Source organism: Gallinula chloropus (assembly GCF_964237585.1).
Source record: "Gallinula chloropus genome assembly, chromosome: 3".
Taxonomy (NCBI): domain Eukaryota; kingdom Metazoa; phylum Chordata; class Aves; order Gruiformes; family Rallidae; genus Gallinula; species Gallinula chloropus.
Window position 1 is genome coordinate 31,153,891 of NC_140087.1, and position 22,342 is coordinate 31,176,232.

At 47.9% G+C, this 22,342-nt stretch overlaps 1 protein-coding gene across 1 annotated transcript in view; it reads right to left on the bottom strand.

Annotated features, from left to right (window-relative positions):
- AKAP12 (A-kinase anchoring protein 12) overlaps positions 1–17,739 on the bottom strand; it is a gene marked incomplete at its 5' end in the record, with an annotated part of 29,665 nt that extends 11,926 nt beyond the window's left edge. The window contains 2 exons of the mRNA XM_084261332.1: positions 7,929–8,115; positions 17,593–17,739. Of these exons, the coding sequence (XP_084117458.1) occupies positions 7,929–8,115; positions 17,593–17,739 (334 nt within the window). The remainder of the gene's footprint in view (positions 1–7,928; positions 8,116–17,592) is intronic.
- Between the last annotated feature and the right edge of the window lie 4,603 nt (positions 17,740–22,342).

A 22,342-nucleotide genomic window follows, 5' to 3' on the forward strand; every position in this document is an offset into this window, starting at 1 on the left:
CCCCAAGGTACAAGCTCACGCCCAAGCTCTGCATTAAGTGCCCTGCTCCAGCAGCCCCCAGTCTCCGCTTTGCCCGCTTCCTTCACGTTTAAATCGCCGGATCAGCCTTTTGATCTGGATTCCTGATGCTCTTCCTCAGCATTTGAGGAGAGAGACGCCATTCAGGAAGCCTGACTGTGTGCTGCTGTGACACAGGCCTGCAGTGCAACACATACCCAAGCGGTCCTCTCACCAGAGAGACCCCAACCAGCATCCTCACACCCAGCCAGGCACAAGAGAAACAGAGGCCCCGAGAAGTCACCTGCACGCACTGGAATTCACATTTAGCAATCAGATTCTTTAATGACGCTTTTATTAACGAGATTCTCGCCGCCCAAACAGAGTTACTGCGCTTCAGACTGCAAAGCAAACAGCGAGTAAACTCCACTTCAAAAGCTTTACAAGTTATTTACACAGGGTATTGTTGCTCAGAGCGCTGCAGCCTGTCACCGCCTCAGGTATTTCGGCCAGACAGCTGGCACTCTCTGAATGAATTTATAGAATTTGACGTTAAGAAACACAGGAGACCCTTATCCAGACACCTACGCCCACAAAATGAGAAGTCCAGTAAAGCACTGCTACAAGGACAATTTCTTTAGGTCTGCTCTGAGCAGAGCTGCCCTTCCCCAGCTACAGGCTCATCAAGGAAAACAATACAATAAAAATACATCCAGAGGCAGCCATTAAAATCTTATCATAAAATTGATCCACTTTGCTATTTGAATACACTGTGGCTAAGAACTACAGCTGACATTCTATTTTAACTGCTTACATACCAGTTAGGCTTTCCAGTGCTTTTAATTGAATCAAGGTGCTGCTTCTGTTTTGTTTTATCCTGAAGGAAGCGTACCAGGTTGGTGACCTTCAGGAATCAGAAGCACTCAATTTCACAATTTCACAGGTAGCTTAGCCCACCCTAAGAATTTATTTCTGGTTTAGCAGAATTATACTGATGGAAATGGGTATTTTCAGAATGACCAAAACCCTGTTCCATCCCATTAGAAGTGGAATGAATAAACAACACTTCTCCATTAGTAGACTGATAGACGACACTGCTGAGAGCGCAGCTGAATGCTCCCACCCTCTCATGAAAATGTGTTTCTCCCCCTGGTTGCTGCTAGAGAGTTAAAGGAAAAAATAAAAACAAGGCATCCTGACTGCAAGAGTTAAACCCACAGCACTTCATGTGCTTGCAGTCAACCATGTCAACATCTGGAACTGGTTGACTTTTCCCCCTAAGGATTTGCAGCACGGCGCTGGATTTTTTCCAGGAATTCCCTACATTCTCAATCTCTCTGATGGATGTCACAGACACCCAGCACCCGCCTCCCAAACTCCACTGGCCACTGAAAAGACTCCAGAGGACGTTGGGCTGTTTTCATTTATTCAGTGTTTAGGTATCCAGGGCCAAACCGTGCTTTCAGTCACATACACAATACTCTCAGAAGATTTGCATGAGTGTAAAGCAGCGCCAAAGCTGTAAGGCAGAAGGGGTGTTTTACAATCGTTTGCCTCCACTGTTATCTAAATTTGCTACGAATACAACTGGTAAAAACACAAACCCTACCACTCTAAAGCTCATATGACACTGAAACAGGAGAAGGCAATCAAAAAAAAAATCCCATTTGAACCAAGTGTCCATGATATACCAAGCTTTTATTTGTTAAACGCAGTTTTCCCTTAACTGCACAGTTTCTCTCATCAGTGGTAGGAATTAGCAATGGAGAAAGCAAGCCATGTTTCTAGGTTTTCACTGCAGAATGTAAGAATCGGACATTATGCCACAAACCCCAACACTTTTGACCTTAAATGTCAGGAGGTTGGTGTTAATAAACCAAACACCCCAGCCACTTCACAGTAACAAAATTAAGCAGAAATATGTCCAGGTGCTACCTTTCAAATAAGTTAATGGTTTTTTTAATTACAAGGTTTCAAGTCTGTGGCACTGCTTTTTCCTGACAACGCGCTTCGCAAGTTCTTCCTTCCTTTCCCCACCACTCGCAACATTTACTTCCACTTCAAGGTACAAATACTTACTGCTTCCTTCCTTCTATTCACTCAGTTACTTCCAAGGACTGACTTGCTGTGTTAATTGTGGGGTGGGGTTTCTTTCAGAATAATTAAATAATGAGGGTGGATTTCCAGACATCTTTGCATACTACATATCACAACGCCTACACACCGCTCCTGGGGTTGCAAATCACACTCTTCTTTCAACAAGTGCTTAAAACCACAGTAACCATTAACTTCCTCGGCTGTCACCTAAAGACAAGAATTAAGTCAAAAAATTTCACATACTTTTGCTTCCATTTTTAAAAGCAGAAAGAGACCGTTGCACCAGCTGCGGTTTTTCATGGCTCCTTAAGAGAGAGACGTCCCCAGGAAAGGACATCGTACTTAGCCTCGTGTGAAAGTGAGTTAAAGCACAATCATTTCCGCTGTGATGCTGTAACATTCCTCACAAGCCTTCTAAAAATAAAAAGGTTTTGCTTTAGCTGTACTCGCCAGCTCCAACCCAGAGACCAGCTCCTCAAATTCCAGCACGGGAAGTTGTATGCTTCATTCATTCAAGATTTTTAACGCCTCCTTCTTTCATTTCAACCTTTCAAGGAAAAGCACTAAGGATCAGAACTAGTAAAGCTCCTCTAAAGTGATTTTGTTTTTTTGTTTGTTTTCAGAGCAGAAGGGTCATTAGCCATGGCTTGGCTATACAGTTACTATTGTTAAAGACTCTTCATTGAATGAACTCACGGGAATAAACTGCTCCCAAACCAGTCCAGCTGTTCCGCTCGGGAACCAAACCAGCATGCTACAAGTACTTATGAAATTTCATGGTTACCCAAGCTGTCCATGCCTCGTGTTCAGTGACTTGACCCTGCTTTTTAAAAGCATCAGACAGATGCAACACTAGCACTCGGGCATTTGAGAAAAAAAATAAACCCCCAACAAACAGCAGAACAACAAAACCTGCTCCCTTGGGAACAAGGATGCGCTGAGCCAGACGGGTTGGAAAACGCTGGGACACTTTTGAGAATCCCTGATGATTAATGAAAACACACGAAGACAGACAGATTGAGAATTTATCCAAACGAGAGTAGCGTAAACATCAAAGACAAACTTGCCACAAAGGAGATGTAGCTGATTCTGCACCAGCGAGACACAGGATAGCTTAAGGCACTCCCACATGCCAAGAAGGAGAGGTACCCTGTCCCTTCCACAGGATGGTCACTTGTACTGCAAGCTAGACGCAGTTCTGGCAAAACGTACCATACAAGCAGCTGTGCTGCAGTGAGAGTCCATGTTTCCACTAGAATTAATAAATAAGGAAAACCTCAAGCGATCAAACTCTACAACCCTATAAAGAGATTGCTCTTGAAAAACAGTTTAACCTTTAATTACTAACAATAAAAGGAAACAAAAAAAAATAGAGAACCGTTGAGAAAAAAGACTCAGCATGTGATAAGCTCATTAAACATAGAGTTTAATGAAAACCCTATTGTAAACAGCAGTAGGATATCTCCTCCCCTACTAACTGATTCAGATCACGTACAGTCCTCCACAGAGTGAGCCCCGAACTGAGCCCGGGCTTCTGCAGGCTTTGTTGTCAATATGTATTGTAACGCTCAAGTATTTTGCACGAACAAACCCCCCACTAGCTGTTGAAGTCATTCACTAGTTCCAGTGAATAAAATAAAAACAAGTAAAGAACTATTTATATTAAGATAAAAAATTAAAATGACAGATTGCTAACAGACATACATCATCAACCTGCGAGAAACTATGATGCAAACTAGTTACACTTAGCGGGAAAAAAAGTCGAGTTAGTTTGTTGTTTGTTTTTTAATTTCATAGTGCCACTGTGTCTCCCAGGGAAAGGCAGAGGTTTGTGCAAAACCAGTAGCGCAATAAGGTGCGTTTTCTTTTTAACTCTTTCCTCCTGCAAACACCATCATCTTTTCAGAAAGCCCAGTCAGTTTACTTGGTTAGCTCTCACACTGCAGTGGCTCATGCACTACCTCCTTGTACACAGCACAAAGCACACACAGCCTCAAGTTCTTGATCCCGCAGGCTGGGATCCTGCTGCTGCACATACATGTGCACACACACATCCCCTGCCATGGTGTTTATCTCCTCCGGATTTGGCTACACTAAGACAGCTGTAGAGTAACAGCTGCATTGCTCTCATACAAGTACTTTTACAACACAGAAGCAATGCCGATGTCTACGTCTCCTTCAATTTCACCACGTTTAGCTTTTAGGTTATTTTACTGGGTTATTTATTATCATACAGGATCACCATAGAATATACTGAGTTGGAAGGGACCCATAAAGGACCATCAAGCCCAACTCGACAGAATAAAAGAATACAGCTTTGTGTCTTGATTATCAAATCAGCGCCATCAGTACAGTCACTGCCTTTTCCTTCTGATCCTCAGCTGCAGACAGGATGCCATAACCCTGCACCACAGAAGAACACCTAGCCAGAATCCTGACGCTTGGAACTGCCGCGCGTTACAAGTACCTCGGCGAGCCGCGTCCCACCGAGGGGACAAGAAACTCCAGTCTGAGCATCCTCCGCTTGGAAGCGGCTCTCACCTAGGCAGGGGTACCGAGCCGGACCTCTTCACGTCCCGCGTCCCTACGAGGGAGCGAAGCGTGGCTCAGGGCGCGGGAGACACACACACAGACACACAGACACAGACACACACACCCCGCACCAAGTCACGCAGCTGCTGCCGCGCGAAGCCCCCCGATGTCACACACGAACCCAGGCGCGGAGAGCACAGAGCAGCCGGCAGGTTCGCACCGCCACGCTGCCTCCTCACCCGTCATTGTCAGGGTCCCCAGCATTCCTGAAGCTACGCCGGCCGTGAGAAACTTCCTTCTCCCGGGCTGCGGTGCCTCCTCCCTGCGTGGAGGGGGATGCCGGGGCGCGGAGCCCGAGGACAGAAGGAGCCGAGAGGCAGCTGCGTTCCCTCCCTACCGCCCGCTCCGCTCCCGTCCCGTCCCGTCCCGTCCCCCCCGGACAGCGCCCGACGCCACGGGGTGGCTCCCGGCCCGGCCCCGCCCCTCGCCCGCCCGGCTGGGACGGGCCCCGCCGGTGGCTGGGCCCGGCTCCGGGCTCGGCTCCTCCCGTCGCGTCGCTGCCGGCAATAAAACTCGCCGCGCCTCCACCTCTCCGCCTTGCGACTGTCCCTGCGAGGGCTTCCCCGCCCCCGGAGAGGGGATGCCGGCGGCGGCGAGGAACCGCCGCTTGCTGAACCCCGGCCACCTCAGCTGCCACTGCTGTAACGCCTCCTCGGTGCAGCTGCCCACAAAGCATCCAGACCAAACCTCAACAGATGCTAGTGAAGGGCCCTAAATAGTTTACCCCTCGAACTATAAGGATGTGAAACACTTTTCTTTCTCTGTATTCAAACGTCTGCTCCTTTGCCTATCATTACCTAGGGGTCAGGGAAGGCATTTTTCTGTCTTTCTGTTTGGGTTTGTTTTTTTTTTAATTGGGATTCTCTGCTACCTAATTGCATGATAAACTGCCCCAAAATTTGCCGTTAAGAGTTTCAGAGAAGTGTCTCTCTGGATACTTGTAGTACAGTAATGTAGTATAGTACTAGTTGGTCTCACTGCTAGCAAAAAGGGAGGCAACATTATAAAATAAAATTTATAGGACCGGTATCTGATACAGGGGACCTCCTGTTATAGTTGGGTATCTCCAAAGTTCTTACGCTAGGCAGATACCTGGACCAGCCATACACATCCTTTGTGACTCTGACTGTCACCAACAACTTGCCAGGCATTCCAACCTCACAGTGGCCACCTTGATGAGTCTGGATCACCTCTCAAACGGTGAGACGCAAAGAACAATGACAACACATGAATCAACCCATCCAAAGCAAACTTCAAACATTACTTCACTGTATGCAATTACCTGTGTTGCCTCAGCGTTCGGTGTTAGGATGCTTTAGTTCTGATGCTACAGGTTTTGTAGACAAGATGAGGCAAGAAATGGAGAACATGAAGAAGCACAGAGATAAAATTCTTTCTTTACATAGCGAGCTTTCTCTGCATGGAGCATTTGAAAAGGGACCTCTTGCTAACGTTTATTCATCTGCCTAAAGATACATGGACCAGAGTCCATGAGGTCCAGAGGGGTGGATAGAAACAGCTATGAATATCTGAACATAGTCTTTACTCGAAGAACTCTTTTCAATGCTTGACCAGACAGGCATCATTTCCAGCTGTTGTTACAGGAAATACATGCTGCATTGCTTCCATAAAGGCATTTTCCCTTTGAGAGCAAACCTGTAGAATTGTTTTCCCTTTCACATAAGCTATGCTACCATGTAGGCTTGGTTCCACTGACAACAGTAAAATAAATCCTGATTAAAACAGCAACATCACACAACCACATAAGAGATGACTATCAAAGAAAGCAAAGGCTTTCCAGGCAGCCTATTCCTGTCTAAATTCCTAATGCTACCTATGCCCACAACACATCATGCATTTGGTCACATGGAACTGTCAGCTTTCTCACCCCCTTCCTCATCACACATCCTGGGAACAGCATTTCTGTACAACTGAAGCTACAACCTAGCATTACTCAACAAGAACAGTAATCTGACTATTAACTGGAAATTCACAGCATTTTAAAGACTCTCTCTGCAATGTGATCCAGAAGCCAAATACCAACATGAAGTCTTCTGACACGACTTCAAATCGTCTATTACTTTCTCTTTCTTCATAACTCTATTTAGTAAGTAACCTCTCTCCATCACTGCCCACTTAAGACTGGAATTTTAAAGAGAAGCAGCTTTTATCATGAGTGAAAGACAAACCATGTTGCACCCCATTTGTACAGCGCCAAAAGCTCCTACCAACACGATAAAAAGAAGAAATCACAAAAATCCGGCATTAACTATGGCACACTTCTTTTGGGGTAACAGCAAGTAATACAAAGGCATGGCAACACTTTTTTACTACACTTTTAAGCCCAAAGACCACCAAAGGCTACACAGTTGCCTCAGGCTGATCCCCAAGAACGCGCTCTACCACACCCTCTCCCCATCCCTTCCCAGCTCTCTCAGCAGCGTTGGTTGCCTGCACTGACTGAAAACATTTCCCCCCTCTTGCCACCGCTGCCAAAGGGGTCAGCATGCAGTGGCATCCCTGAGGTGGGTCTCTCGCTGCACAGCTGCAAGCAGGTGAGGGAAGGGGGCAGCTACAAGAGGCTGCGGAGGGCAGGAAAGGTGGGCTGCCACTTTGCACAGGAGACAGAGCAGTGCATTTCTGACGGTGCAGCAAGGCAAGAAAGAGATCCCCAGGACTCTGGGACATAGGGGTGCCTACTATAAAAGAGGTTTTATGGTCAAAAGGCAAATCTGATTAGAAGTGGTTGGAAAGGGAGCTCTAATGAAGGTGAAGACAACAGATCAGCATCCCCATCCTTTCCTGCGAATTCAAAATAGTTTATCGTCATTAACATCACTAATGAATGACCATAAAAGGATTTCTGCCCTGTGAAGGAAGGGACAGGCCTCTGCAGCAGAAGCTCCTAACACCAGAAGCGGGAACAGAGTTGTTCCTGCAGACGAAGGGCCCAGAGATTGGCAGCAGGCAAGCCGAGGCACAGCAGGGTGCACTGAGCCCAGAGAGCCACCCCTGCTGGGGAATGGGTAGCACCCCCCACCACAGACAGCTTCAATCCACAACTCCTTATCTCAACTCGGCTACAAAGAAAACCCACCCCAACAAGACAATGTTCTAGAAGAAGCACTTGAGTAACCAAAAGATTCACTGAGAGGTGGCCAGTTGAGGCCCATTTCAAATTCTCACTCCATTTAGTATCCAGGCCTCTATGACCTGCCCACTGAACAGAGGTTTTTACTTACCGTTTACTCCAGCACCCTCTGCTTGCTCTCTGGGTGGTTCCTGAAGAGGTGAAGCCTCCTCTGGCTGCTGCCCATCCAGCTCCTGAGCTGCTGTAGCAGCTCCTGGCTGCTGTGGCTCCAGTGGTGAGGCATCGTGCTCCACATTATCTCCATTAACATCAAGTACCGGTACACTTGCATCTAAAGCCTGTATGGTCAAGTATTCATTCGAAGATGGTAGGGAAGGGGAAAGAGAGAAGAAAAAAAAGGAGTATCAGTATTAGGCCAGGGGTTTGCCCTTCTCCCCCCCAATATTGTTCTTTGATTCTCATATTGGAAGCATTTTGCGAAATAAATTATTCTGTGCTTCACTGTAGTATTTCTCATTTTCAAAATTATTAACTTTAATGACTCAAACTGCTTCTGTGTGGGAAAACAACCTTACAAATGAACAAACAAGGCAAAGCACCAACAAAAAAACCCCCAAGACGTAATCTGGGACTATTTATTTTATTGTTCTCCTGCATGAAATCTGTAGAAGCAGCAAATCTTACAGTGAATTGCCTGCAACTTTGCCTAGAAATTGGTTTCTAGCATGAAGGAAAACTTCGTCGGGATAACGTGCACCTGGCTGATGGAAAGATATTTTTCATTCTTCAAAATGTCTGGCACAATTGCTCTGATATGTGCTTGAATCCTGCCAATGTTACTGCCTTTGGTATCATATTGCTTGTGATAAGCGCACCAGCAGAGGAGCAATCACACAGAAAGTGAATTATTAAGTACAGTAAGTGTGTATGTATGTGTATCTCCCATGAGGAAATTCAGTGAAACTGGGATTAAAACGTGAATTTTTGGGCCGCAGTTATTAGGCAGAAGTTATTTGTGGCAGGAGGGGGGTGGGGGGAAGTTTAGCAATTCTTTGGGACTCTCCACTATAATCTTGGGAATGTTTTCTTCCAGATTTGCCAATCTGTTTTAAAAAAAAAAATAATCTTTTTCAGCTTCTACACTTAATACATTTTAATTCCTAGATTATTTTAAAATAAAGATACAATTCTGAAAGTATGAAGCATGTCGCGGTCATTAAAAAGAATACTTCCTCACCCTGTAAATATTTGTTAATTAACTAGCTTTCCAACCAATTGTATTACCTTCCAACAAGAAGCCATTTCAACTAATTAACCATGTATTAAATCTCTTATTCCTGAAGCGTAGGTTTAAAGCTCCTCTGATAGAACAGCAAACCTTAATTACATCTCTCTGCCTTACTACTCAGCTGTGCTCCCAAAATACTGCCACCAAGGCCCCATTAATTAAGTGAAGGAACCACACGCATATCCCGCCTTTCGGTGTAATGCAACATCCACAGGCCTGAAGCCCCCACTGGGGATCAGAAAGACGCCAGGCTCCTGACAATTCTCTTCCAAACCCCACCAAAACAACCTTCTGAATGGGAAGAGCCATTTATTTGTTTTTATTAGCAATTAGCCCGCTGCACTGGAATTTCAGATCAACACACGAAGCCGCGCTGGGCAAGCAGCTTTCGTCTCATGGCTCAACCCCCTTTTCACACCCTGGGGAGGACCTGAGAGAGGCAGGCATCGTACCCCCCGCTTCTATGGGCAACGAAACACACGTTCGGGTTCCCAATTTTCAGTTCAGAAGCCCTTAATTAAACAAAATTGTTTCCACCTGGCCTCGCTGCGCTCCTCAAAGCCGCCTTTCACAGCCACATAATCCACCTCGCGAAAAAAAGGACCCCATTCTGCTCCGCTGCCAACACCGCAGATGGAATAACTTGGCTTCAGCGCTTTCACATGCTGAGACCAGATATTAAATAGAAGAACTACGGAACGGCTCAACACTCAGATTACATTCCCGCTTCTCACATCATCCTTCTCATAAATCTAAAACACAGGGACTCGGGAGGAATAAAAATGCCACACCACCGAACAAAGGCCTGTGAGGCCTGGAAAGCTCCTCTGCAACTGCGCTCGGCATTAACCAAACGGTAGTGACAGATTAAAGACAGACACAGAAAACAACCACCTAGTTCTTGAAGGGCTTTGAGATTCTTCAATACAAATTTATTAATGGACAGTTGTTATGTTTTTATATATATAAAATAAATTTTACTCATTCATCCTTGTAAGACAACTGCTCTTCCTCCAACCGCAAGAACAACTTAAGTATCACTGGCTTGGCACTCTGAAGATATAAATTCATGGGTGGACACTTCAAGATGACACCGTCAGAGTTAGCACCAACAATTCTTTGAAGTCATGAGAAAGGCAGCAGCAACACTGAATATCTCAGCACTCCTTACTTGTATTCAAACGCTTCCTTGCCTCTCTTTCCAAACCTCCCCCAGTCAGCAAAGCATCTTCAAGCTAGAGCCACATGTATAGGCACATATAGCCCCAGTGCCTGACACAGATCTGCGGGCTCTGCAAGGAAGCAGACGGAGTAGGCAGGGTCTGGGTACCCCAATGCAGCACAACATGTCTCCTTTTTTAAATTGAGCCCCGAGTGATATGACAAAGTATTAACTATGGCAACACTTACTATTCCCCCAGCTCTGAATTTAGTCTACAATCATAAGACATTCAGGAAGACAGTGACTGTGCATCATCCCAAAGACTTGTGACCCAAATTCACAAGTCACTGGATCTAGCAGATAACCCTTTGGGTCTGTAAAATGTTGTGGTATCTTTCACTATAAAAAAACAGAACTAAATGTAGAACACTACTAAATGTAAGACTACGAGCAGTTTTTACTACTGGCTAGTATAATTCTAATCCTTGTTCAACCTGCACATTAATTCAGCAATGACAGCAAGACCACATTTTGACTCAACTGTGACTGAGTCAAAATGTAAATGCAGAAAAAAACCTGAGTGTTTTCAAATTTGGTCAGACCTGCAGTAAAACCCTACCCTGCCACGGACCTTTTCACCCCAGTCCCCTGGAGAAAGAGTTTGATATAGTTCTCAGCCATAGGAGGACAAATTTAGATTTTCAAATCAAGTGTTCTACTTTAAATAAATAAATATTCAGAACTAATAAAATAATACTGTTGTATTTCCCAAATTGCAATACATGCAAAGGAGAAGAAAATATGTGTCTTTGGGGGAGGCTGTAGTATGAAGGGAGACACAACAGCATCATTAGTTTAAAAAAGAAAAGTTTTCTGTTCTAGGCTCTTTACGGGGGTCAGCGCAGTCTGTCCCACTGCATTAGTCCTCAAAAGAAACTAATTTCAATTTTCACTGATATTAACTGCTTCATTTCTCTGAAGGGATCTCAACTGTAGTTTAGCCCAATTATGTCTAATTTACTAAGCTGTGTGCTTAATTCCATTGAGAATAGTCACAAAGCTTCGACAAATATAAAGTCATAATGTAGAGAGATGGTTGAAAACCTCAAAGACAAAATGAATGGTGTCAGGAATCTCGTTATTCAGATCTGTGTATTTATCTACAGGCAATGAGACATTACAGTTGGCAGGTTTATCAACATTTATCAGGTTTCTGTGACACACATTCATCGCTCTCCTTCAATTAATTAATTAAAAACGCAGGAGAAATGCACCAATTCTTCAGCTTCTTCCTTCCCAAAACAAAGGACCATCAGCGAAGAAGCATTTCAGCTTCTGTCATGCCACTGCTATACATCACACACATGTTTTTTTTCAAAGATCTCCCTCGTATCCACCACAAAGGTGGAAGCAAAGGGCAGACATACAGATAATGAGACTACAATGCATGTCACCCTAACCACCAGCAGCTATCTGCTCCATTTTGCATGCAGTGTTACACCCAACTGTTGGACCGCGCTACACACACGGACAATTAAAAATTGATAAAGAAAACTAATGCAAAGGACTACACAAGATACAGATAAACAGCAGGTCCCTCACCTCTCATTGTACATTAGCACACACTTCATTCATGCAGTATTCTGGAGGGGCAAGTGGCACCCAGCTTCCCCCACCAGTGATCACCACCATTCCCAACATTCCTTGTGCCAGACCCAAATCATTCCAGGGATTCCTCACACCGGGCCCAAATGCACCAGAGTTAATTTTGCCTCATTCCGTTAATCCTGCTACACTGATTCTACATTAGATTACTAAAATAGCCAGATCCAGCTGTCTGAACAACTGAGCAAACTAGCATAATGGTCTCTAATATTTTTCCTTAAGTTTGATTTTGGAACTTAGGGAAAGCTTCCAGCACTGTTAGTCTACCCAGGGGGTCTGCTCTTAACACAGGCTGCTCTACTAAAGAGATCTTTAAATGCTAACAATTGGAAAAAAAAAAACCCACCTGAATTTAGGTCATTCCAACTCTTTGTTCCCAGCAGTTTGTCTTGTTTTGCATTAGCTAAGGCAGTAGAGGTTTGTGGGACACTACAAATTCCAGGTGGAGAAAACATAAGGCCATTACTGTGTAAGGCATGTAACAGCATACTTAATTTCAGTACCTTATTTCTGGGTAAACCCTCCAGCAGACAAAGTCAAGAGCATCCTCCTTACCTTTCATTCCCTCAGATCTACCCTCACCTGTCCCAACTGTCAGCCTGATTCTGTTGTGACACCTTCCTTATAGATGACCACCCTGTAAACCCACATGGCTAAACCAAAGCCAAAAGTTTTTGCTCCCAAATGACCTCTGTGATCTTATTTTGTAACCTGGGAAGGAGGCATTACTCCCAACCCCTCCTTCTAGTCCACACCTTAAGCCTGATCCAACCCGAGCTCTTTCCCAGGTCACACATCTTTCAGGTCTTTCTGCAAACCACCCCTAAGACACCTATGCACATAGGTACAGCTCACCCAGGTGCCAAGGACCAGTTAGATCCGGGACTGAGCACAAAGCAAGTTGCTCTCCTTTGAGTCACAAAGTGACTGCAACCACAGTTGAGTGCAACCACAGCTTGCACTTCCAAACAGAAGGGCTTTCAAAGACACTCCTCTTTGCATCTCTGTAGCCCTCATCACATCAAACACAAGCTAATTGCCCTGGCTTTCAAAGTGCCCGACACTCCCTCTACCACCTCCCTCTTATCTCTACCATTAGGGGGTTATTTCGCGCTTTTGGTGGATCCATGGCACTAATTTCCACTGTGCATTTTTTCAATTAAGCATTTCCATGCTTTCTCCCCAGCTACAGCACAGGCCTGGGCAGACCTTCCAACCTTAGCACCAACCTACATCAGCCTCATCCTTCTCCATTTGGAGAGAGGTACTTATTGGGAATCAGACCCTGTTGAACCAGAAGAAATCTGGGCCAAATGCCTCAAACTGCAGCGGTTTTTAACCAGGGCTCCTAGAGACGCAGTCTAGCAGTCTAGGGACTTTTCCGCCGCACTGGATTAAGCTTAGTTCTACCATCAGCCTCGGTAAAATGGGTTTTTTCAGGCTGACTCAGCTCCCTCACCAGAACGCAGTTGTTGAAACAGCAGATGTAAGTCTGTCCCAGCTGTTATTTGTCAGGCACTCAGACAATAAGACACTCTGACATCTCAGCTGGTAACCTCTTTAGAAGAGACAGTTCCAAATATTTACTGTCTAGCAGACACTTGCTCTCATTACAACGCAGGTAGCATAATCAAGTTACTACTCAGAAATGGGAACTATCCCGAAATCACTCACTGCTCCTGAGTCGGGGCCCTTGCCTGCGAGCAAGCCAGGAATCCACTACACAACATTTTAAAGTCATCAATTGCCGCAAAAGATTATCTCTGCCAAACCCAGACTTTGCTGCAAGGACAGCTTATTAGCATGCCAGTACTTTTCCAGATTCTCTCTGTAAATGTTACTCCCTACGCCATTTCAGGTGGCTGCTCCAACACAGCTCTGCTCCCTCAGCAGAGACCTGCACTAAAACCAGCACCTCTGGCTTCTGGATAAAACAGAAGCAGGGGGTTGATCTCAATTGCTTCAGCTGAGATGCTGGTAGGATGACACAGCTCTCCTCATGCCACCCACGTGGCTCTCTGTTGCCTTCCACCCCGGGGGACCTCAGAGGGCACCGCTGCGAGGGGCGGCGCGCTGGAATCTTTTCCCAGTCTCCCTCTGATGCTCAGCATCCCAACAGGAAGTCGGGTAAGAGCTGCGTCACTGCTATGACGAGAGAGACACCTCGCAAGATGGAGACACCAGAACCAACCTAACTACACGCTGCCATCAACGGAGGTGTCACCCAGCTCCCTGCCCAATCCCTGTCACAAGGTTCTGCCTTGCTCCCCTGCACCTGCTGCTTCTGCTGCCCAAGTCCCAGGAGCCAAAGCACTTCGCTAAATCAGCAGAGAATGACCTTGCCGAAGGAGCTGAACAGCTTTCCAGGGGGTTAGCTCCTGGCACCAGCTCGCCCAGTGCCAGATGCAGCAGGGGGGAAGGTGTGGGTACCCTGGGGAGGAGGCAGGAGCGGAGGACCCATGCCATTAGCCACCTCCAAGCTTTTGTTGGTCTGGGACACCCAAGGCTTGCCTGCTCTCCTCTGTGAGGCTAACAATCTGTGATTTTTTAAGTCTGTCAAACCCTTCCGAGGCCAAGCTTCAGCCTTCTGTGCTATGCTATTCAGGGCAGTCTGATGGGGAGGTTTCACAAGCAGATGAGGCTTTACCAGCTCACTGCCACCCACAGAGAAAGTCCCCCTCCTGCACTTGCTTTGTCCTGGCTCCGGGTCTCACCTGGGCATTGTAGGAGTCAAATGAAATCACTAACACAGCAGGGAACTGGCTCAGTAAAAACAAAGCCCCAAACCAAACAAACAGAAACGGAAAGGCAAGGGGAGGACCAGACACCATGCGAGGTGGCATCATCTGAGGCAAGATAGGGAAGAGGGATCGGGGAAGAAGAAGAGGAGGGGGAAAGAATATTGCAATAAGGAGATAACTCCATCAGATCAGCCTTCTGTGGGACCACACCCCATCCCTTGATCTCAACAGGACTGTGGGTGCTGATTCACAGCAGCAATGAATTCAATTCAGTTCAGGCATGAGAATGGATTAGTACTTCCAGGATCTGTCATGCTCCCCTGCTGAGAGGGCTTCCCACAGCCATGGCTACGCAAGATAAGAAGCAAGTCCTCCACCGCCTGCATTTAAACCTTGTCTGCTACAGTAAAAAAAAGCCACCAGTTTTGAGGAATATGCTGGGCTGGAAACTCTGGAGCTGCTTTATGTGTAATTCACCAGCAACTCCTGAAAGGATGGAGCGAAAAGCTGAGGTCCTGACCTCTCATGAGCCTGCATTTAACCTGCGGTGCTTGTGAGTCGACACCCAAAGGCTCCTAAATACGTCTGAAACCGCAGACCAGGTGCTTTACAGAGTCTCTTGAACCTCCTGGACTGCAGAAGCAAGGAACAGAGAACTGTATGCTCCCCCTTCCAGTAACTAGGGCACATCAAAAGCTGGTATCTGGCCAGAGCCACATGTGACTAAAACTAGCTTACCGACTACACATTTGGTCCTTTCTAGAAGAAAAGGCAAAGAGGTTTTCATGTTGTACAAAACACAACTACATCATGAAACAGACTCAGGGAATTTCCAGCGGACAAGAAAAGCCCAACTGCGGTGAGTTTTTTTATAACCTGCATTAATTAGGCTAGCTGCCTAGGCCATTTATTTGGGATTGACATGCCAAGGGTCACCCAAGCTGGACTCCATTAAAGTCACTTCTCAAAGTTTCCTTCTAGAAGAAGAGGTTATGAGAAGTGTTTTAATTAGGAATTTGCAAGAAAAAAGATGACCACCTTTCAAAATGCCCCCGCTGTATCCTCTGCAAACAAATTAGCTCTTTGCCAGACTTTTCTGGGGGCACTGCAGGATCTGGCAAGAGCCAAAAGGAGTAACGATAGAAAACTGTGCCACAAATCTGCATGAAATCACCTTACTGTAGTGAGAACCGACTAAAGGAGATACACAAACAAAAAAGCCCAAACTTCATTAAAACTTATTTTTCCTTTTTATTTAATACAATGGAAGGCAAAACTAGCTGGTTTAGAAGAACAGTAGTAATATTAACTTCTTACGGCAGGGAAATGAGGAAAGAAACTTCCCCTCCTTTAAAAAGCTCTACTTAAATAGCAAGGTAAAAATTTACTAGAAAACATTTTTCCTAAAGCATAGGAGGCACAAAACACAGTAATAATAATAATCTGTATTTGAGAACAGCATCAATGGCATTCTCTCTTTTTTTCATCTTAGTTGCCATAGCTGGATGAATATGGCTATGAATGCCACGTTCCTTCTCCAAAGCCACATTATCTGTCTTTTTAAACAGTCATGGTAGCCAAATGCTTGCCCTCCTGTAAATTCGGTGGTGCCTAAACTGCGGCATCGGAATTCTAAAACCGCCCAACACACCCGCTAAGTACTTCAACCAGCATCAATCCCTACCGCTTATTTGCTTAAAAAAAAGAAAGGAAAATAAATGCCGGTTGGTTTAAAGTTCATTCTCTATGTGGTTTTCAAATCTGTCAAAACACGCACGAGGAGGTCTGGCGGCAGCCAGGAACGATGGGAAATTCAACTTGAAAGTTAAAATCTGAATCACAAGGTCAAAGCAGCAAAGTAATAGCCGGTTCTCAGGCTCCAACACACCCACACGCCAGCTACAGAAACTTCTGCATAACCCTGCCCGAAGGACCCAAGCTCCGAGGAGCCCGAGGACGGGGAATCTCGGTATAACGTAGCATTATTTCTCCCCTAACCCGAAGCAATGCTATGTAAACACGGCGATGCACATAACCTCCCTTTCAGTCCCGGAGTCCCCTAAACGCGCCTATTCCAGAGGGATAAATGGGTTCATTCATGATCTATTTTTAAACACCAGACATGTTTTAAAAGAATTTCTTTCAATTCTTCAACGTCTTTATTAAAAATAACACATACCTTGAGCTCCTCTACTCCCGACTGGCTGAGAGTTAGCGAGGCACTCCCCTTCCCCCTGCCTCCCCCCACCCCCCGTCGTGCGGTATGACACCAGGGAGCACCAAACCCATCGCTACAGCCCACGCCGCGGCCACCACCGCCCCCTTCCCCGCCTGCCCGCGGCGGTGGGGCGGGGGAGCTGCGGCGCAAGGTGAGCCCGAGGCTTGGGGGGGGGGGGGAGTGCAGGATGGGGTGGGACGAGGGGGTGGCACGTCGGGGCTGGCGCCCAGCTGAAGCAACTGCAAAAACCGGCGGGCCGGCCGCGCCCCAACGCGCCTCCCACCTGCGTCGTCCGGGGAGAGAGGATGGCGGGGCGCAGGGGGGGGAAGAAGGCGGGAGGAGGCTGCGGAGAGCCGCGGGAGCCCTGGGTACCGCTGCGGGGCCGCAGTCGGGAGATTTCTTGGCGCAGACCCCGCCGCGGGTGGGTGCGGCCCCTCTCCCTCCCCACCACCCCCCGCCACGGCCGCACACAAAAGCGGCGACGGCGCCCCCACGGCCGCCCTCGCCCCCCGCCCCTGCTGCCGCCGGCGGGAGTTTTATGACTGCGGCTCTGGCCGTGGCGCAGTCCCAGCCCCGCAGCGGCGGTTGCCGCGCCCGGGCTCCGCGCCCGGCCCGCAGGGCGCCCTCCGGCCGCGGCAGGTGCCCGCCGCGGCGGCGGCGGGAAAGTTTCCCCGGGCCGGAGCTGCGGCGGAAGCCGCCGCCCCGCGTTCCCTTCCCGGCTCCCCGCCGCCCCTGCCTTACCTTGGCGGGCTCTGTCGGCGGCTGAGGCGCCGCCGCTTCTTCTGCCGGCAGCGGCTCCGGGGGGGTACGGGGGGGCTCAGCGGCGGTGGTCTCAGCCCCAGCCCCGTCCTGCGGGGCAGGCTGCTCGGTGGAGCTGCCGGCGCCCATGGCGCTGCCCCGCGGCCGTGCGGAGCCGCGGGCGGGGGCTGGCGGAGGGCGGTGGCGGCGCAGCCGGGAATGAAGGAGCGCGGGTCTCCGCAAACTCCTTTAGGGAGCGAGAGGAGGGGAGGAAAAAAAAAAAAAAGGAAGGGAGGAAAAAAAAAAAAAAAAGGGGCGAGCGAGAGCCAGCGAGGAAAATCACCTCCTCCCCTGGTCCCCCCGCCCGTCTGCCTCTTGCTCCATCACATGAGCAGAGCCCCGGACACGCCTTGCAGCATCAAATCGGGCTGATAAGGAGCGGCCGAGGGGGGCAGCGCTCTGCCCGTCGGCCGGGGGCCGCTTCCTCCCGGGCACCGCCGATGCTGAGGGGTGGGGGCGCCACCCGGCCCCCGACCCTCCGCGGCGCTGACTCAGCGTTTCTGCCCCCTCCCCGCCCTTACCGGGACCGGAGCCGGGGCAAGCCGCCGCCCGCCAGCACCCTCACGGGGAGATGGGGGTGGGGGGGGTGTGTGTGTGTGTGGAGTCTCTGGCCCCAGGGCTGCGCCCCCCATCCAACCGCGGTGACCTGCACCCCCTGCGAGGCTTCTGCCGGCTCCGGGGCCCCAGCCCGGAGGGCTGGCAGACCTCAGCCGTTCTGGGCCTGTCTGCAGAAGGACGGACAGATTTCAGCTGATGTGGAAAAGTAGGGTCCTGTGTTTAGGTAACTTCGGAGGAAAAAAAGCCCTAAATGCGTTTTTATCTTCTGTCGTGCAGGACAGGTTCACTGCCATCCGCTCGTGCCAGGTGAGGTGACGTAGGCAGGCAAAGCAAAGAGCACGGTGGTTTGTCTCCCAACCCAGAACATACTTCTTTTCCCATGCCACAAAAGCAGGACCAACATGTGCATAGGCATGCTCTTGCCCGGTGCTTCCCAAAAGTATCAGCAGGGAAATATCACGTACATTAAAATAAGCCAACCACAATGGCAGCGAACAGATCCCTTCGCTGTTCCTCACCATAAGCGTAAAACCTTCTTTTTTCTATCCATCCTCTGTGGAGTTCAGGGCAAAAATCGGGTACAATCTGTACATGCTACAGAACCATATACAATTTCCTTAGGAACATTTAAACCAGTACTCACCTTCCAAAACACCAGTTTGTTCAGAGGTAAGGAAAAAAAAGTAGTTCTCTTTAAAAATCCATTCCACAAGTTGCCCAATCTCAGCACACTAGTCAGGGTTGGTGCTTTTTTCCTTAAAACAACCAAGACATACAAGTCTGGGAATAAAACAGCCCCCAAAGCAGCTCCCTTTAGACAATAGGAGAACTTACCAGCCTCTTGGCATTCAGCAAAACAAAGCTGCCATAGTGGATCAGGCAGATGGAATCAACATCCCCTTTTTCTGCTGTCTCATGTTTTCAGATAGATCAGCCTTTTTCCCATATATGTTTGTGTGTGTGCGTGTCACAGCAGGAGCACACTGTCTTGCCTGCCCAACAGTTTTCTTAATCTTACATGATTTGTTCCTCATCTCCAGGAAGGTCGTATTGGGGCATTTGTTTTCCAGGAGAGCAGCAAAGGTGAGAAGAAAATGTAAATCAGTTGTGTGATCATCTGGTTCAGGGAGATGGAAACAAAACCTACCAAAAGGGGTGGTTAACTCTAGGCTTTGCCAGCCCAGAGTAATGGGCAGCTGCACACCGAAGGGCGTAATGCTTCGGTCCTCGCTGCAGGAGAAACATCTAATACCCTCCAACCTGCAGGCAGCCTCTGAGGCTGGAGACAGAGTACTTGAGGTGCCCAGCAGCTCCAGGGAGAAGAGCCTAAGAGTCTTAAGCTTCCAGTAGCATCCTTGTCAGTGTAGAACTTCCCAAAGCTACCTAATGCTGCTGAGTGACCCATCAGCCAGCACTCACAACAGGCGACTGAGGAGCCCTTTCCCAGCCTTTCCTGACTGTTGTCCTTCAGTGCCTACGTCTCTGTTGAGGGAAGAGCCGGCATCACTTCCATTCCCTACCAAAAATGCCAACCTGCCTTTCTCCCTACCTTCAGCTGCTCCTTTCCAGGCACTGCTGAGGGCCATCTTGTTTTCTCTTTCAGCCATGGACTCTCGGTGCAGACACAGAGGTCACCTCTCCTGGGTTTTGGCAATGGGAGGGCCAGCCATAGGGCTCAGAGGAGCATGGAGCAGCCAGAACAGAGCGGGTGGCAGGAGGGGAGATGAGGGATTTGCCAGGGAGTTTCTCAAGAAGGGAAATGTGACATAATTCAGGGTATGTGCCATATAATTTCCCTTTTCACTGCTCATGGACCACAAAATACTTTCTTTGCAAACAGCTAGGACACAGCTTCCTTACTCCCAACTGAACCTGTGCTGTAGTGCACACAGCACCACCTGCTCCATGCCTGGTGGTTTCAGCACAGCCACAGATGCTGGGTCAGATACTCCCTCAAAGCCTATCGACAGGGCATCCTTTTCTGAACACAGACCTCTTTCTGCTGTAACTCTTTGGCTACATCCAGATGGTGAAATAAAATTTGATAGGGACTTTTTTCTGGTTTTAAGATCGAGCAGCACAGCATAGTTTGTGTGTACACATAACTTCTCCCCCCTCCAAACTGTCACCTCTCTGCAAGCTTGTGACACAGGCAGCTATGTGCCAGTGTCCCATCCCTGTTTAGTCCCTGGTACAGACACAGCTCCTGACTCATTTCCTTTTGCATCTATTTATTTATTTGCTTTTATTTTCTTCCATGGAGTAATTATAGCAGAGGGACTTGAGGAGAGATATCCAACTTCTCCACCCTCACCCTGAGGCCAGTCAGTTCCCTTGTAGCCTTTCACCATGCTCAGTACCCTCGCCTCTACAGAAGGAATCGCCATGAGTGACAGGTCTGACTCTGGCATGTGTCAGGCTGTGTTTCTCTATCTGCTGCCCATGTGCTGGAGCAGCTAATGTCCAGACCTCTGCCGTGAAAGCCGCAACTGCCTCTTGCTATATCAAAGTGTTTTTCAGGCACGAAGCCTGTTTCTCTTGACAGCCTTTTCAGTGAAGTGGAGTCACATATGCTTCAGATGATCCTCTTCCTAAGTCACCAGGTATTGGTGCTGAGACAAGGATATTCAAGGCACTGGCAGAAGCACGCATACACATTTTTTAGGATGAAACCAAGGAAGTAAGGTAACAATTAAGTGTTCCTGGCATGGTATCTAGACCTATTTCCAGTGAAACACGTTTTTTTTGGGGAAACTCAGAGGTCCAAGCACAGGCCTTCTGAGTGGCAGGATAGTCTTAGCATTGCAGCTAGCACATGGCTGGTTTAAACACACCAGAAACCTGGGTAACTTTCATAATGGGCTTTGAAATGCTGGGTCTGTGGACAAGGCTTCATTTACATACTTATAAATAATTTGCTACTTTTCCAAAAGCATTTATAGTTGATGTAGTGCTGATGCATTTGTAGAGAAGAGATGAACTACACCTCTCATCTGGTGCTGGTGAACTATTTGCCCACTGTCTTCTGCCCCATTTGCAATTCTCCCCATCTACACCTTGCACCCCTGACTCTGCTGCTCCCCACAAGTGACCATGAGCTTTGCTGCTGCCACCTGCTTCAGCTCTGTCTGCGGAGCCATGGGGCAGCCAGGCAGTCGGCGGTGAGGTGGGGATGGATGGGGAGGTCTGGTCCCCAGCATCTGAGATGGGAAACGGGTCGCCTGCCCAGCTTGTGTGTCGGGGGCTCCCCTTATTTGATCCAGGCTGGCTGCTCTCAGGTTTGTGCAACATGGCAACTGGGAGCACTGGCAGCTGCCTGGAGCCCTGTTTACACGAACACTCCTGCTGCTTTTATCAGTGCCGGAGCCACACTGGGATATTTTTGGCATAAAAGCTAAGTGGAAACGTATCGTGTAAGTGTTCTCAAAATGGGAAGCTCTCAAGAACATACCTTGGGTCTGGTTAGAGAATATAGTGCTCTGCCTTCACCTCAGTTGTATTTACCAGCTATCTTTAGCATTCCCCCCCCGCCCCCTTTGTCCAGTTGTGATAGGAAATCCCAGGACATTGTTAGAAATAAAGGCATATGCCAGCATGTACCAGCGTAACAAAATATTGGTGGGGGTAAAAGGAAGAAAATGACAAAAATAGCCATGTAAAAATACTTTGCTTGCAAGCAGCATTGATAAGGCCATAGACAGAAGCAACCAGAAAGGAATAAATTTTGCAAATTTAGCTGGGAGAAAACCCTTTCTTTACTTCCCAGAAGCTAATGTAGCCCAGAAAAATCACACTGATAAGCAAAATGAGCAGAGCCTCCAAATGCAGTATGTTCACATCACGGAGGTGATCTGGATTGAAAATGACCACGGATAAAGACACACATCTGTGCAATTTGAAAAATAATGCAAGTAGCAGAGATGGACTTTCAGTCTTGGGTCTGATGATTATTTCAGTGAAGGTCATGCATTCAAAGAGCAAGTGTGTCACCCAGTGAGTGGCTGCAAATTACTGCAGGACCCAGAGACCAGTGTTGGACGTGCTGGAGGCCTTTCAGGAGAGTCAGACCCAGGATGTAGTACGGTTTCTCATCCCCAGCTCCTCACTTATCCTACTCTTCCTAGGAGGTGTTGGA